Consider the following 17,188-nt stretch of genomic DNA (forward strand, 5'->3'; position numbering starts at 1 on the left):
GACGACTGTTGCATAGATCTTTTCTGTAACAGCGTTACGAATGTAAAAACTATTATGACTAATAACTTTTTTTCAAGTGAGTGATAAAGCGATTGTTGTGTTCTCATAGATGTGTTACTTAGTTATTTATGGTAGTGTTATTTTCTTATTTTTATGTGTGTGGAAGCTTTTAATTGGCATCTGATTATTTACATTTAGATCCATATTGTAAAAGTAGCTGTAAGCTCCCCTAAGATAATAAAATATAATCTCAGTACAGAGTACTAAAAAAACCGACCTCAAAAGTACGTGGAATTACGTCTATTTGCTAAGTTTCATTGAAATATCCCCTAGTTCGCCACTATACAGGACTTGATACTGGAGATAATAAAAATAGGTTCTCACTACGACACTACTCAAAGTATATCGAGGGAAATACGCCTTGAATTGGAGAAATAGCAAAATCAACTAAATAATTGCTAAAAGTAATTGCTCCTAAATTAAAGTTGGGCGCTATTTATAAAAATGAATCTTCACGCGTGAACAGCCACCCTTAGAGGTGGATGATTTCCTTCAAAATGAAATGGGACCACTATGAAAGTACCCCCTTTCCAACAAAAAAAGAATCATGAAAATCGGTTCACAAATACCGGAGTTATCGTGTAACATACATGCAAAAAAAAAGAGCATACAGTCGAATTGAGAACCTCCTCCTTTTTTGAAGTCGGTTAAAAAATAAATAAGCGGTGTAACGTCATTACTACACATTTAGTACCGAGCGCTACCAACAGATGGCATCACTTGTGTCCAGAAACTTGCTAGCGAATTGTTAACATGATTGGTACAAGACTCTTGAGGTGTTAAGGGCACGTTGTTTTTATTATATTTAGCTTGCTGGAATAAATCTTTCCAGGAACGTAGACTTTAAATTAAGATACCTACGTGATATTAAGTTACTTTGAAGGAATTAATCCTTGTAACTGACCCTTTGTACCCTATAACTTAATGTTTTTTAATCATATTTCTTCGGTTCCCAATTCCCAGGTGAGGCAAGCAAATTTTTAAGAGCCTTTGAATGTAATTACTCACTTTTAAAAGTAAAAAAATGTCCCCATGGAGTAAAGTAAATACGAAAATCCATTATTGTCCGCTGCTCTAAACTTTTATTAATGAATTATGTAACAGGTAAAAGAAAAAGACATACAGCCAACTGCCAAGTGTTCGAAGTTACGAGAATTAAAAATATCTGTACCGCTTACTTAAAAAAGGTAGTAAAGTCCTTTTTATATTTTCGTCGCGAAAATGAGTTCTACTGAGATGGGCGATTACGAAACTACTATAATTAATACTCATTCAACTACATCACGAGAAGTTGTAAGTAAGAGTTGATGTGCCTGGAAAAAACAATAATATTTTCTAATTATTAATATAAAATGCCAACTAAGTGAAGACATACCTAGATTTTTCACAGATGGCGCAAAAAAGTCATTTAAAACAAAAACAAAGTCTTACAACGAGCATCCAGAAAAAAATTTAATCCGCTAGTTCGTTCCTTTACTTAGTCGGCATAGCGTCTGACACGGTTTACTGGAAGACGTTGGTTCGTATCCAGCCGGATCTAAGGATTTTCTTCCAAGTGTTTGATCTTTGTATTAAAAATTTTAACAAACTGGTGGAGTAATTTCACAAAAATAATTGAATATCATAGTGGTCAAACATCGTGCTATTCAATAACTTAAAAATTACAATAACATTTTCTTTTACCAATTGTCCTAACATATCAAACATATTTAATTTCAATTAATATTTGTTTACTTTTTCTATCATACATATAATTGGTTTTAGTTGTTTATTGTTTCGTCACATCGTTTGAGAAAAGCACTATACATGCCTCGTTGGCGCTTGGCCTTGTAACTCCTTCTCGTCCAGCAGTACCTTTCCTAATGTTCTATTACATTATATATTTTTCCTCCGTGTCTCATAAACGTGAGACGTCTTGTATCCGGTGCTTGTTTAATTTTTTATTTGAAATAATTAAAAGTACGTCATGAACGCTTTAAAATATATGAGATGTTATTAAACTTCAACTCCTTTGCAGCGTGCTCGTCGGCAATATCAGGCGGATGTTTGTGTCAAACATACACAGAGTATATTAATAAGCATTTAATAGAAAACAAATTGGAAATGAAATTATTTTTGGATCTAAATCAAGTATATAGGTTTTTAACCGACTTATTAAGAGGATGAAGACTATATTTTTTTTGTGTGTGCATACTACGCTATTATTCAAACATTTCGCACAGGAAGTCAAATACAAAAATGTGCAATGGAGAAAACACAGGGAAATACAGGTGCCGGTAGAGTATTCCATTCCTTTGACGTACGCGTCAGAAAGGAGGAAGCAAAGCGCTTAGTGAGAATGGGTGGTATATCAACGACATAAGGATGGAGTGTTCCGGACCTTCTAGTCGACTGAAGAAGGAATGGTGAGAGTGGAACCAATTTGAAAAGTTCCTGCGCACACTCTCCGAAATGCATCCGATAGAAAACCGACAATCAGGCTACTTTTCTGCGATGATCGAGACTTTGTAGCTTCGAATCCACAAGAGAATCGTTGTGATCCGCTCACGCGATGCTCTCCTCCTACCGCAAAATGGCGGCTATTTGGTTTCGCAAAATAGAAAAGGATTCAGTTTAAATACAAGATTTTATAAATAAAAATTATTATTCTGCATTGCTAAATAAATACCCTCCGTACTACCAACAAAAACATCTCAAATAAAATGCAGTAATACACCGCCAATCCTGCACTTAAAAAGCACTAATGAAATTTTTGGTGTACTTGGATAAATATGATAATATTCCGTTTGAGTGGTTCTAACGTTTACCATGAAATTACTCCTTAAAGTATAGTTTATAAACATTTATATTCAGGGTAAACTGAAAAAACGCTACTTACGGTATGTTGTCGGTTACGGTGTTACTTTATGGTTTGCTAGAGTAGTTACCGAAATAGCAATTAATATTAGTTCTTTTACCTGTTATAACTTCGATACCCGATAAATCGGTATAAAATCATCACCGGCACCTCTAGGTGTGGTATGCGTCTACGGCTGCATGTATCGCGTGAGCGGTTCATAAGTCTCTTTGCTTTTCGCTCCACCGAGACCACGGCAGACAAGACAGTACTTAATAATTGCTCTTAGACTGCGTTTTGGTCACATTCCATTAAATAAATTTTGCTATCTCATGAGAAGGGCAGAATCCACCCAATGCCAATCCTGTAACAAGTTGGAAGACATGCTTCATTTAATGAAATGTGATCGATTTGCAGGCTGTCGGGCAAGTAGGAGAGCTAAATTTAATGTTAAGCCACCCGTTGACGAAGAGTGCTGAAGCTCTATACTCCCATGTGGTCTTGCTTTCTGATGAGGAGCAATATCTCTCATTGGAGCAGTGACAGATAAAGAAGCATAGTTATTTATATATATACATACATTACGAGGCCGAAATAAACGTCCGAACGTTTCAGGCCTCTTAAAACTAGATTTAAAAAAAAGGTTGACTAGTAGTAAATAAATAAATAGTAATGCAAAACTGTGTATTACAATTTGACAGCAGAATCTACATGAGTCTTTATTAAACAAAAGGTTAAAACTGATAGTAAGGTTAACAGTATATAGTTCTTAACAAATTTTTTTTATGATACCTAGTGACGTGACGTACAAGTCGTGCGCCTGGTGGAAAGCGATATGCCTGTACATAACAGTTGCAGTGCCACTCTAGCTTTAAATTGTAAAGATCTTAGGAGCTTTGCCACTGCGCCCGTCACCCTGAGACATAAGATGACAAGTTCCATGTGCCTATAATTTCACCAGTACCCTTACTTCCTTGGACGAATACTTTCACAAGGTGCTCTATTTTTTGTAATAGGTCGTAACTAAGCGCACATGTTAAATTTTGATCTGAAATCATTCAATCACTCATCTCAGCTCAGGGTGAAAACCAGCGCTACAATCAATTGCGGCTGTGGCATAAGCTGAATGAAGTCCTTTTGCGTACGCCACAACCGCACACATGACAGTACAACATTTGTAGTTGTTATATTTAGTATTTTTCTGTTTTGCTCTTTGTTTGTTATTGTCTTATTTAATTTTATTTTAATTTTGTTAATTACGTCTTTTTGTTTTGTTTTGCTTGTCTAAGTAGTATCAATATTTTTTTTGTATCTATGTGTTGTGGCGTTGCAATAAATGTCTATTCTATTCTATTCTATTCTAAATAATTGGATCAAAGTTATCTATGTTAAGTGTATTGGATAACAAAACAGTTGTAAACTTTTGCGTGATCAAATACGCAAAACTCTGCAAAATTAAAAAAGAAAAAGAAACACTGCTGCGCTTCGGCAGGGAATCGACATTACGCTTAGTTTTAAAAATATACTCGAACTTTTGTACATTTATAAATTACAATTTGTCAATGTTGCACATTGGAGTTTATTGAAATTTACTGTTTATATGTCTCTAATGGAGGTACCGTATTTTCGTTTGTTTAAATGCAGTTATTTCTGAATGTAACATTTAGAAATTGATGTTTAAGTCAATATATTTCGTTTTTCAAACAAACCAACGGCTGAATGAGATAGTCATCAACCAGGGCCTCAAAGTGTAGACTTGTAAACAATAATTTGAATACAACAAGAGAATTAGTAGTAACGCTCTCGTTGTATTCTAATTATTGTAATTTCATTGAAACTTCTCTAATAATATATTGCAATTATGATAATAATTGTTATTCTGCTGAAATCTAGTTGCGATGGCAGTTGAGTATCAAAAAAATGTCTGTGGAATGACGGTGATGACATTTGTCCATTTCATCACATGCCTTACTAAAACTGCCATGGAAATTTATTTTAGTAGATGTAGAGCTTCTTGTGAACGAGCTCGTCCAGGAAGTACTGCCACCTTACCTATTTCTGCTGTCAAACAGTAATGTGAGCATTACTGCATTCCGGTTTTAGAGGGCAAGGGTGCAGGTGGAACTACAGACACATGGAACTAGTCAACGTCAAGTCTCAGGGTGACAGGCGCAGCGGCAGTGCCCCACAGAGCTTAGCGATTATTTTGTTTATGCCGAACAACCGCACCAACTGCCTTGTATTAAACCAGGGAATTTTGTATAGGTTAGGTGGTCTAGGTATTATAAAATACCTAGACCAAAACCAATTTAGAAAAGTTAATCTCCTAAATTGGACGTAGTTAAGCAAAAATGATCCAATACACGAAATTATCACAAAATGAGTCATGTATACCAAACGGTTACTAAAGACTTGTTAACTTATGTCTCAGGGTGACGGGCGCAGTGGCAGTGCCCCTCAGATCTTTGCGATTTAAAGCTCTGAGTGGCACTGCAACTTTTAGGGACAGGCGTGTAGCTTATCATCACGAGCACGTCTTGTTCGTCCCGTCACTTGATATTATAAAATATATAATAACAAAAATTGCTACTAAAATAACTTAATTTTTATCAGCCATTTAGTCTTCAAATTAAATAAATATAAAATATCAGTAGACTGTCATCGATGTGCTATCGGCACCATTGAACAGCAGAATACCAAAAAATTGCAATGACAGTTAAATGGTAGCTCACTGACAAGCGACTACTTTTAATTTTTAGTAGAATACCGAGCGTACAAAATCCTACCATTGACACAACGAAATAATTTGAAACTAACATACATGACGCCCAGTAATCTTAACTTCACCATTTCGGTCAGCCGTGACCATGGGGCCTGAAAAGGGCCTGAAACGTTGCATTTGTTTGATAAAAGAATTACACGCGTTTTAAATCCAAAAAATTGTTTCATAGTGTATGTTATGTACGAACAAATTAAGATATTTCCACATTTATTAAAAAAAGTTTTGTTCAACTGTGAGTGCATAAATAACCACGTGGTTGACCATAATCGTATTGATCCATGAAAAGCCCTTCAATTTCCTCGAGTTCCAACAAATCCATTATAAATTTGTGGTTAGCGTGTTTCGCTTTGCGTGTGCTCCATAAATAGCAGGCGCTTTCTTAATCTCAGATGTGTAATAAAGTTTGCGCTAACAAAATGTTGTTACGTACACAGAGAAGATAACACGAGAAACATAATTACCGCTGAGAAAATTTCATACTCGTTTCACTGCCAATTTGAAAGTAAGTTTAGAAACAAACCAAATCTTCGACGAAGAAATGTTTTTTTACGCTGCGGGCCTCAACTTTACAGCCCCGCATGGTAATAAAAGTACAGCGGACGAGAGGGTTCGCAATACGTGTGTGCGAGTTCGGTGCAGGAAATTCACCGACGCTGTCGAAAGCCTTCGTGAGTTGGAACGATACGCGTAAATGTAGCGTGGGGGGCGAGGCGCGTCGCGACGTTCAGTCGGGCGCCGGCCTCGGTCAGCGCCGGTGGCCCGCACACCGAGACGCGGCTCGTAACGCGGCATGCGGCCCGCGCTTGCCGCACTCGCGGCTTGCTGCGTGGTGGCGCGCGCCGAGCCGCCACTCGTCACTTCCGCCCCCCGGAACTCTACCCCTCACCGCGTGCTCCAGTGCTCCGACGGACTAATCCTGCCAGCTTGGCGCCCTTTGGAAGATGTCTCAACTTTGGAAATCGCGCTTCGCGGCATCATTTACTTTGTCTCTCTCATGTATCTCTTCATTGGCGTTTCTATCGTCTCGGACCGCTTCATGGCCGCTATCGAAGTTATTACTTCGAGAGAGAAGGAGGTGCGCGTGCGACGGAACGGCAGCGAGCAGATTGTTGTCGTTAGAGTTTGGAATGAGACGGTTGCCAATTTAACACTGATGGCTCTAGGGTCTAGTGCACCTGAGATCCTATTATCGGTTATAGAGATAACCGGAAAGAACTTCGAAGCTGGTGAATTAGGGCCTGGAACAATCGTGGGTTCGGCCGCTTATAACCTGTTCGTAATTATCGCCATCTGCGTCGGTGTGATACCTGACGGGGAGGTGCGAAAAATTAAACATCTTAGAGTATTCCTGGTGACTGCAACTTGGTCAATATTTGCGTATGTGTGGCTATATCTTATACTAGCAGTGATATCTCCAAGTGAAGTCGAAGTATGGGAGGGAGCTGTCACCTTCCTTTTCTTTCCGGCGACAGTGATGACAGCTTACATTGCGGATCGGAGGCTACTTGTCTATAAGTATTTGAAGAAAGGATATCGGGTGAACGAACGCGGTGTTATTGTCGAAGGTGAAGGTGATGGCTCGGTAGAAATGGCCTTGAAACCAGGAGGTGATGATTTTGCGTCAGATGATGAGGAAGGGCGTGAACTGGACAAATCACGCAAAGAATACATAACAGTATTGCGCGAGCTGAGAAAACTGCATCCTCATGAAGATATTGAAACGGTAGAACGTATGGCTTTGGAGGCTTTGATGGCTCGTGGCCCAAAATCACGCGCATTTTACAGAGTAGCTGCAACGAGAAAGATGACTGGTGGAGGAGATTTTTCACGCAAAATATCAGAACGAGCTCAGAGTGATCTCAGTGAAGTCAAAGCAGAGTTGCAGCGCAGAGAATCTAGTTCACCGTCAATGGAGCAACGCGGTCCAACTATTCGATTTGACCCAGATCATTACACTGTCATGGAAAATTGTGGATCGTTCGAAGTGAGAGTTGTCAGAAGTGGCGATTTGTCGGGAGAAGTAACTGTGCAGTATACAACTGAAGATGGAACAGCTGAAGCAGGATCAGACTACGTGGCCACACAAGGAACTTTGGTCTTTGGACATGGCGAAACAGAGAAGACATTCACAGTTCAAGTAATCGACGATGATGTGTTCGAAGCTGACGAGTATTTTCATGTGCGTTTGACAGCTCCGCGCGGGGCGACGCTGTCCTCGCCATCGACGGCGACGGTTGTTATTTTGGATGACGACCATTCGGGTGTGTTTTCTTTTCCTCAAAGGGATTTTGAACTGACCGAGTCCGTGGGGACATTCGATCTGCGTGTTGTGCGAACGGCAGGCGCGAGGGGGAGAGTGCGAGTGCCATATTGGACGGAAGATGGTACTGCTAAGAGCGGATCGCAGTATGAGTCTGATCAGGGATACGTCATTTTCGAGAACAACGAAGCTGAGTGAGTACCTTATAACTAAATATAAATGATGAACTTCGTGACCCAAATTAACTTTGTAGCAATTTGTAAAAAAAAAACTTGAGTTGATTAAGTCTTTCACAGTTCACGGTAAATAGACTGCATAATAAGACTTAAAAAATTATTCTTGTGTTGGTTGTGGAGATACCAAAAATATAGCAGTTTTTCGTAAGGTTTCTTGGGAAGCCACAAAAAGATCCAATGTGGTATAGATTGTACGGGACGATTATATACGGGTCGATGCGTGATCCGACCTCTGCTATCGCTCAACGTTCGGCCAAATAATCCTTTTAGATAATCCCGGCCTTGTCGCCTCCAAGCCCCGTTGCTCAGCGGGCCGACAGCATTTTGGCTTCCGTGTTTTTCAATATCGCCGCAATGAGATAGGTCAGTTATCTGGCACAAGCCTAATTGGGCTGTCAATTTGCTTTGTGTAAGTCGAACCTAAAACATAGATTATGTGGTTAAGTTGTGGTATAAGTTTTGTGGTTTAATTGTGGCATAGTTAAAAGTGTTTTTAAGTTTAATATTGGGGCAGTCAAACCAAATTTTTATGCGAGAATAAAGCATTCAACGAACAATTAAATGCGCTTCTCATAATTTTGCGATTATTGCCGCACAGGAGCCCACAAATTGAAATATGGGATCCGCGTAGGCAATTAATTATTTTTGACATTCGAAAGAGGCATATTTTTTGCACATATGTTATGAAAATCATAATTTGAAAATTATAAAAATCTTTATTCTGACTGTGACTTTATTATCTTCTTGCTCTTGTGACGAATGGTGTGAAAACTTCTTTATGTTATTTTATTCAGTCAAACGTAACCACCAAGTTCTTTTAGTTTACTTGACTACATTTTTGTAACTACTTCCTACGTTAATAAATTAAGTTAAATATTATCGAAAAAGTTTGGTGTACCCATGTATTTTTTTTTCTACATTATTACTTTGGGTATCAATTTATACAAATTCACCCGTAGTAAATATTTAAAACTATAGATGGGGACACTTGAATAAAAAATATGTAAATAATTGAATCTCGAAATTTGAGGCAGTTCGGTTTTGCAGGGTAACGGTGCTAGTGAAATTATAAGCAAATGGGACTTGTCAACTTGTCTCTGGGTGATGGGCCCAGTGGCAGTGTCCCTATTAAAAACTCAGAGTGGCACTGGAACTGCTATGGACAGGCGTGTCGTTCATCACCAGTGCACGACTTGTTCGCTCCGTCACTTGATATCATAATATAATAATAATTATTATAAAAAAGAAATGCACATCTATTTAAACAACATTTTAGGAGTGTTCAGGAGGTTTTTTGAATTTCTTTGAATTTATTCTCAAAACTAAGTAAAAAAAAGTAACTGAGTTTTACTTTAAAATATTAAAAGTACAGGAACGCCTGAACAAAAGCAATAACCTTGACAAAAATGTAATAGCTGCCATCTGTTGGCCTTTTTGAATATTATTACAATCGCATCGCGGGTTTACTTGGTATTATCTGCTTAATGATCAGGGCTAAGAATCAAAATAAGCGACCGAATACGCGGAGTTATAAGTGCGACATTTCTTTGTATGAGCAAATGTTAATAATTATATATTGGGGTAACCTATCACAAACTCGAATTTTTTTTTGCCTGTAATAACGTGTGTTCGAATTTTCATTACACCGAATTATAACGAAACAGTTGTTCTTTCATGATATGTTGAATGTTTATTGCAAAGACACGATTAGGTTCGGTTAGGTTAGGTTAAGTTAGGTTTAAAAGAAAAAAACATTTTCCTCTCATTACTTTTGAGACTATGAAATTTCAACCAAACGTAACCACATATTGGTCATATCGCATCTTTACAAAGAAAGTAACCTAATTTGAATAATTATAAATTTTTCATTGAAAAAAAAAAAAACTATTTCCGACTCCGACTTCTGGGTGACAATGGAACTGTTACGGACTCTTTTGTACATTTTATACTTTTTTTTGGTTGTTTTGGTGACGGTGATTGAAATAATTAGTAATTTGTGATTGCCGAAAAGAACCCAACGAAAGTCTGTAATAGAAAGAAATATTTTTAAATCGGTCCACAATTAATTGAGAAATCGGTGAGTACACGGACATGCCTATAAAATTTGATGATTTTCCTCGTTTTCCATGGTGTATCCTCATCAGATTTTGACTTGGTGACAATGGGACCACTACGAGAGTGCACCCTTTCAAATAAAACAGAGAACTTTCAAAATCGGTCCAAAATAAAATTGCAGGAGAAATCGAGAAACATATGCAATCATGTTTAGAATAATAACGCATAGAAACCTAGTCCGCACACGCTAAGTGAGGCAAATTGAAGCGCGCTCAAAGGGCCTACACGAGCGATCGGGCCGTCAGTGCTCAAGGTCAACTTGCACCGCGAACAGCTCCAGAATTTTAGCTAAAAATGACGAAATATGCGGTAAATGAGTGTAAAAATACGTCAGATAAACATATAATAGATACTAACATCACATTCCACAAGGAAGTAACGCGTTTCAACTTGTATTTTTATATAAATATTCACTAAAACCGAAAATTAACCTACTACTAAAACTAGCCTACATGAATTTGATTTTTGCCTCACTTGTTCGTTTGATATGAAACTATCATTCTATGCGTTATTATTCTAAGCATACAGCCGAACGTATAATCTTCTCCTATTTTTAAGTCTGTTAAAAATGTAATAAAATGAGTGTATACCGTAAAACATCGTGACGATGCGCCTTCTTTCATCATCAACCCACCTTTTTATCATACTTTTCTCTGGGTCCTGGCCATTTACTGTTGAAATTTTGTACCGTTCTCTAATTTTGTTTCTTCGTCATTCTTACGTTGCTTCATTCTGTCGTGACTCCCATCAAAATTCTCGAAGATACAAGACGGGGCCTTCAATCATGTAAACATAACTGCTTAAAAAGTAGTAGTAATATATACACGAATACAGGCCCTTTTGGGCTTTCCCTTACATTTTCTTTGTTTCTACCTCTACAATAAAAATCTTGCAATAAAAATTACATGGACTGACCCTTCTCGTTAATTTCGCCAAGTCTAGGCCACACTACTTGGTAAAAATTACCCGCGTTGTTATGTAAATGACGTACTTAACAACAATTTTGATATTATAAAGCTGAATATTTCATAATTATTTTCCAGGACTAACAGGGCTATTTACTATTATTATTATTTTTAGTGCTTCAAGAGTAAAAAACACCAAATATACTTCACTTATTTTGCGTATTCCCTGAAAGTTGGAATTGCGCCGGATGGTAAGCTACACGCGTGTCCATAACATTTGCAGTGCCACTCAGAGCTTTAAATCGCAAAGATCTGAGGGGCACTACCACTGCGCCCGTCACCCTGAGACATAAGTTGACAAGTCCCATGTGCTTGTAATTTCACCAGCACCCTTCAAAACCGGAAGCAGTGATGCATACGCGACGTAAGCGCGCGAGTGCATCGATACAAACGCGCGATTGCATTGCTACGCTTGGGATTTATAGGCGATTGCATCGATGCAGTCGCGCGTTTGCATCTATCGCAAGTGTGTGTGTTAAAAGTAATAATAATAATAATAACAATAATAATAATAACGCACACACTCAACATAGCCCCGCACTAGGGAAACCCTGTGTCGCGGGTGCCATGGACACACACATAGACAACCACAAATTACACCCAAACTCACGAGAGAAATAAATGTAGGTCATACAAATATTTCTCCCGGCCCGGGAATCGAACCTGGGGCCTCTGCGTGGCACTCCGGCGTGGTAACCGTTCGACCACGGAGGCAGTTATTTATAAGTCACCTTGTGTAATCACTCTTATGTGTATATCCTATTATTGCAGTGTGTATTCTTAGATCAAATTAATACTTACATAATATTTGCAATATCTACATACATACATTTACAAATGTGTGTGGTGTGAAAACAAATTAATAAAATATTGAATATATATTTAAAGTATATTACTCCAAAAATATTAAACAAGATTAACTAGTTCTCTTAAAAAAGAGTTCTTTCGCTTCCACATTTTAACAATTATTAATCTTACGCAGTTACTATTTCGAATAAATATGTGAAATAATGTTTCTTAAGATTATTACATACATACATACATATACTTCACGCCTTTTTCCCATCAGAGTAGGCAGAGACAACAGTCTTCCACTTGCTACGGTCCTGACACACATCTCTTGCCTCATCAACACGCATCAATGCTTTCATACACGCTCGTCGGTTAAGGGTACTCTTGACCTGGCCCTTCTTTAGGATGTCCTCAATTTGGTCATGATAAGTTCTCCTTGGTCGGCCCATACCAATTTGCCCGCTCACACTCGCGTTATAAATCTTTTTTGTCACTCTTCTTTCATTCATTCTCTCTACATGTCCGAACCATCTAAGCATCCCTTTCTCTATCTTTGTCACTATATCTTCTTCCACGCCGCAACGCTCTCTTATCACACTGTTCCGTAATTTATCCATCCAAGTCACTCCAGCCATACTCCTCAAAGCTCTCATTTCTACTGCATTAATTCTACTTTCATGCTTCTTCTGCCAAACCCAACATTCACTACCATACATAAGTGTAGGAACTAGCACCCCCCATGCACAGCCAATCGTGCCTTTTTAGACACTTTCTGGCTGCCCATGAAGGTATGCAAGGCACCATTCACCTGATTCCCTGCGTTCACTCTTCTTTCAATATCTCTTTCACATTTTCCATCACACGTAAACGTAGAACCCAAATACACAAACTCTTTCACTTGATCCCTTTCTCTCCTTCAATCAATATCGTGCAAATCGTCATAAATATATAATCGTCATAAGATTATTAAATTAAATAAAAATATCTAATTGAATTAACGTAACATTGTAATAAATACAATTTAATTATCACCTTTATCATTGGTACCTAAATATTTTTTTTAATGTCAATTATGTACGCCTTTTTATGTGACCAATACAGGTGGTCATTATTCATAGTGACCGGGAAAATCGATCATTCAAGCAGTCTTTGTGACTTTGCCCATTTGATGCGGGCAACATTAATACAGACCGGTTAATTCATGAACTGGCTTATCAAATTTACTATGACATATAATGTGTGTCTCAATAAATAAGGATCAGAGATAACGAGATGCGGGAGCGCTTGTGTCATATTGTCCCCAAAAGCACGATTACGATGTAACTTACAATTTAGACCATAGTTTCCCGAACTTTTTGTCTCCCCGCCCAAATAAGCAAGATAAAAATATTCGACGCCCACCGCCACTACCACAAAAAATAATTTTTAATACAGTTGCTCAAAACGTGGTATTTTTCGTACTACAAATCGTGCCGAAAGTTGGAATTTTCGCACTAGTGCTTTTTACTTTTCCATTTTTTTTAATTTCAAATCTTAAGCACAGAACTAAAGAAGTTGTATATTTATTTAATATTTATGTGCTTTGTGACGTAAGTCATTCGTCATTAAAACTTATATTTATTTACAAATACTATATAATGAACATATCGAGTGGAGGTTCACAGTCTCTGCCTACCCCTGAATGGGTGACAGGCGAGATTTTTATGTATATATTTATTTGTTCTATGTATTACAGATAAATTGTATCTCACTACCGTGCACGGGTTCCTAAAGAAGTTTAAACAAAAGTACCAGGACTTCATAATAATAAAAGTGCTTACAGACCGATATTACAGAAAATAAACAAAAACAGCACGTTAGAACTAGATTTCCATAGACTTTTAACTAATGGTTGCAGTGGTTGTATTTCATTTATTTTAATTTACTAGCAGAAAATGAGTTTTGTTTAAATACTGTTTTATTTTACTTTCAATGTAGTTTTTTCGCAAATGTATTAAAAAACGTCGTTTGATACACGTGCGGATTTGTCATTTTCAGTTGTCTCGCGTCTTGACCCTCGCCTCTGGCTCGGGCCAAGAAGCCTCTAGACTCGTGAATAATGACTAACTTTCCGCACTTATATCAAAAATAACTATTTCATATTAACTTGACACAATATAATTATAAGTTAACTTTTTCATTGAAAAAAAAACCCGACCTCAAAAGTTTGCTTGTCGGTTTTTTCGATTTCCACGGGATCCCCTCATCAGATTATGACTTCTTGACATCGAGTATATGACCAGAAATGGAGAAGAAATAAGGGCCATACCTTCCTGGTAATTCATCAGTGACACGTCATTTATAAATATCAACTCTCGTTTGCACTGAAATTATATATTAGAAACATTGACTTACAAATAAATGGACGACGGGTCTAATACAAAAACCACGAAAAAAATGTCCCAAGTCAACCTATCTAAACGTAGTGACATGTAAAGGAATATGAAAAAGCTAAAACGTTGAATTTAAATTGTAATGTCATCGCAGTACTGTCTAATTTTGCTTGCTTCGCTGTCAGTCGAACAAACGAAGACTAAAGCGTGAATGACGTTCTGTATACGATTTTAACGCCCTATAAGTTCGGACACTTTTTAGCGCGGACCCGACGTCCATATAATTGGAAGTCAATGATTAGAAAGCTGAAATAGTACAGCGCCAACAACTGACCTGTGTGTACGTCTTCGTATATACCAAAAATATTCTGTATTTATGGTAATAAAGATAATATCTCTAACAATGACGTGCTGTTACATTCGGTGGTGTGGGGAAAAACAGCAAAACATCTAACTACAAAACAAATGGAATCAAATTTCACCTGTAATTAAATGTTACATAATTATATGTAATTTTGCAATTTTCGTCCATTAAAAAAGCTCAAGTTAACTGGTCGATTTGATGTGAAACAATTGGCGACACTCATTGACGACACCCGCCAATTGTTTCGAATTTGGGCTGGCCAATCAGAGCGCAGTAGTCACGGTAATCACATGGCAGAATAGTTTTTAAACAAATGAAATGACTTTTTGTCTCTATTTCTGGTTATATACTCGATGTTCTTGATGACAATGGTACTGTCACGGACTCCTTTGTACATTTTATACTTTTTTTTGGTTGTCATGGTAACGGTGATTTCTCGATTACATGTATAGTCTCAAGTGAAATCGACTTTTGTTTGCGGAAAATAATTAGTAATTTGTGATCTTAGAATAATAACGCATAGAATGACAGTTTCATATCAAACGAACTGTCACAAGTGAGGCAAAAATCAAATTCATGTAGGCTAGTGTTAGTAGTAGGTTAATTTTCGGTTTTAGTGAATATTTATATAAAAATACAAGTTGAAACGCGTTACTTCCTTGTGGAATGTGATGTTAGTATCTATTTTATGTTTGTCTGACGTATTTTTACACTCATTTACCGCACATTTCGTCATTTTTAGCTAAAATTATGGAGCTGTTCGCGGTACAAGTTGACCTTGAGCACTGACGGCCCGCCCGCTCGTGTAGGCCCTTTTGGCGCGCTTCAATTTGCCTCACTTAGCGTGTGCGGACTAGGTTTGTATGCGTTATTATTCTAAGTTTGTGATAGCCGAAACGAACCTGAAACCTCCACCACCTCGAGTCCACCTCGAGAGTCAAGACACCCTTCAAACAAGAGAAGAATTTTGCAAAATCGGTGCATTGTTGATGGAGAAATTGGTGAATACACGGACATACCTGTAAAATTTGATTTGCCACGGACATGCCTATGGATTTCCATCGATTCTCATGGGATCCCTTCATCAGACTTTGACTTGGTGACAATGGGACCACGACGATGGATGTACTCATCCTTTCAAACGAAAAAAGAATTCTCAAAATCGGTCCACAATTTCGACTGAGACATCTGAAAACATATATACAGCCGATCGTATAATCTCCTCCTTTTTTTGAAGTCAGTTAAAAATCACAAGGATAAAAATATGTAGTGTTGTTTATATAGATTAACTGTGGAAACTAAGTAATTCTATATTTATTTTTGTAACTACTTATATACCTAGCTAGTTTCCCTAAAAATTTAATATAAAATAGATAATTCAGGTTATTTTTTCAAATGCGGTAGCACTCCCTGGACAGCATCAACGCCTCCAATTACTTTCCTTACCTCTACTGTCCTTCGACTCTTCATGGCCCATTGGGGGCGGTAGGGACCACTTTGGGAAACTATAATTTAGACGGAGAAAAACTGAAGTTACTTCTATGGTGCAAGCATCTTTTCGACAATCTTCAAGATTAAGACTCATCGTAATGTTGCTGTGGGTGCTTACTGCTTATATTATTTCATTACCGACTTCAAAAAAGGAGGAGGTTTGCAATTCAACTATGTTTTTTTGTATGCATGTTACGCGATAACTCCGGTATTTGTGAACCGATTTTCATGATTCTTTTTTTGTTGGAAAGGGGGTACTTCCATAATGGTCCCATTTCATTTTGAAGGAAATCATCCACCTCTAAAGGTGGCTGTTCACGCATGAAGATTCATTTTTATAAATACCGCCTAAATTTTCTTAAGGAGCAATCATTTCAATGGTTGATTTTGCTGTTTTTCCAATTCAAGGCGTTTTTCTCTCAATATTCTTTAAGTAGTGAGAACCGATTTTAATTATCTCCAGTGTGAAGTCCTGTATAGTGGTGAATTTAAGGATATTTCAATAAAACTTAGCAAATTAGACGTAATTCCACGTACTTTTAGGGTCGGTTTTTTTTTGGTACTCTGTACTGAGATTATTATAATGTTTATTTATGTATATTAACCATGTCTGACTATTGACTACTGCTACAAAACAATCTAGCAGACCTTACGGTCAAAGTCAATTAATAATTTATTCCATAGGTAAAATTGTTACACATGAAAACATAATTTTTATGCTACTGCTCTTTCACTGTCTGACCTCCCTGAGAAGAATGAGCAAGAAACTCTAGAGATTGCTCTTTTCAAATGAATTTCTGTGGAATACACTTTGAATCATAATTGTGTGAAATCTAGACTCATGTTGTCTTTCCATACATTTTAATCTAACACTTACTCTTCAATTTTTATAATATAACTTTTCAATTAAAATAT

The 17,188-nt window shown here is 37.4% G+C and overlaps 1 protein-coding gene across 1 annotated transcript in view; it reads left to right on the forward strand.

Annotated features, from left to right (window-relative positions):
- Nucleotides 1–6,416: 6,416 nt before the first annotated feature.
- LOC113239918 (sodium/calcium exchanger 3) overlaps nucleotides 6,417–17,188 on the forward strand; it is a gene marked incomplete at its 3' end in the record, with an annotated part of 340,253 nt that continues 329,481 nt past the window's right edge. Inside the window, exon 1 of the mRNA XM_026477079.1 lies at nucleotides 6,417–8,132. Within this exon, the coding sequence (XP_026332864.1) occupies nucleotides 6,469–8,132 (1,664 nt within the window). The remainder of the gene's footprint in view (nucleotides 8,133–17,188) is intronic.

The sequence above is a fragment of the Hyposmocoma kahamanoa genome, unplaced genomic scaffold, assembly GCF_003589595.1.
Source record: "Hyposmocoma kahamanoa isolate Upper Pololo Valley unplaced genomic scaffold, ASM358959v1 117, whole genome shotgun sequence".
In the NCBI taxonomy this organism is placed as follows: Eukaryota; Metazoa; Arthropoda; class Insecta; order Lepidoptera; family Cosmopterigidae; genus Hyposmocoma; species Hyposmocoma kahamanoa.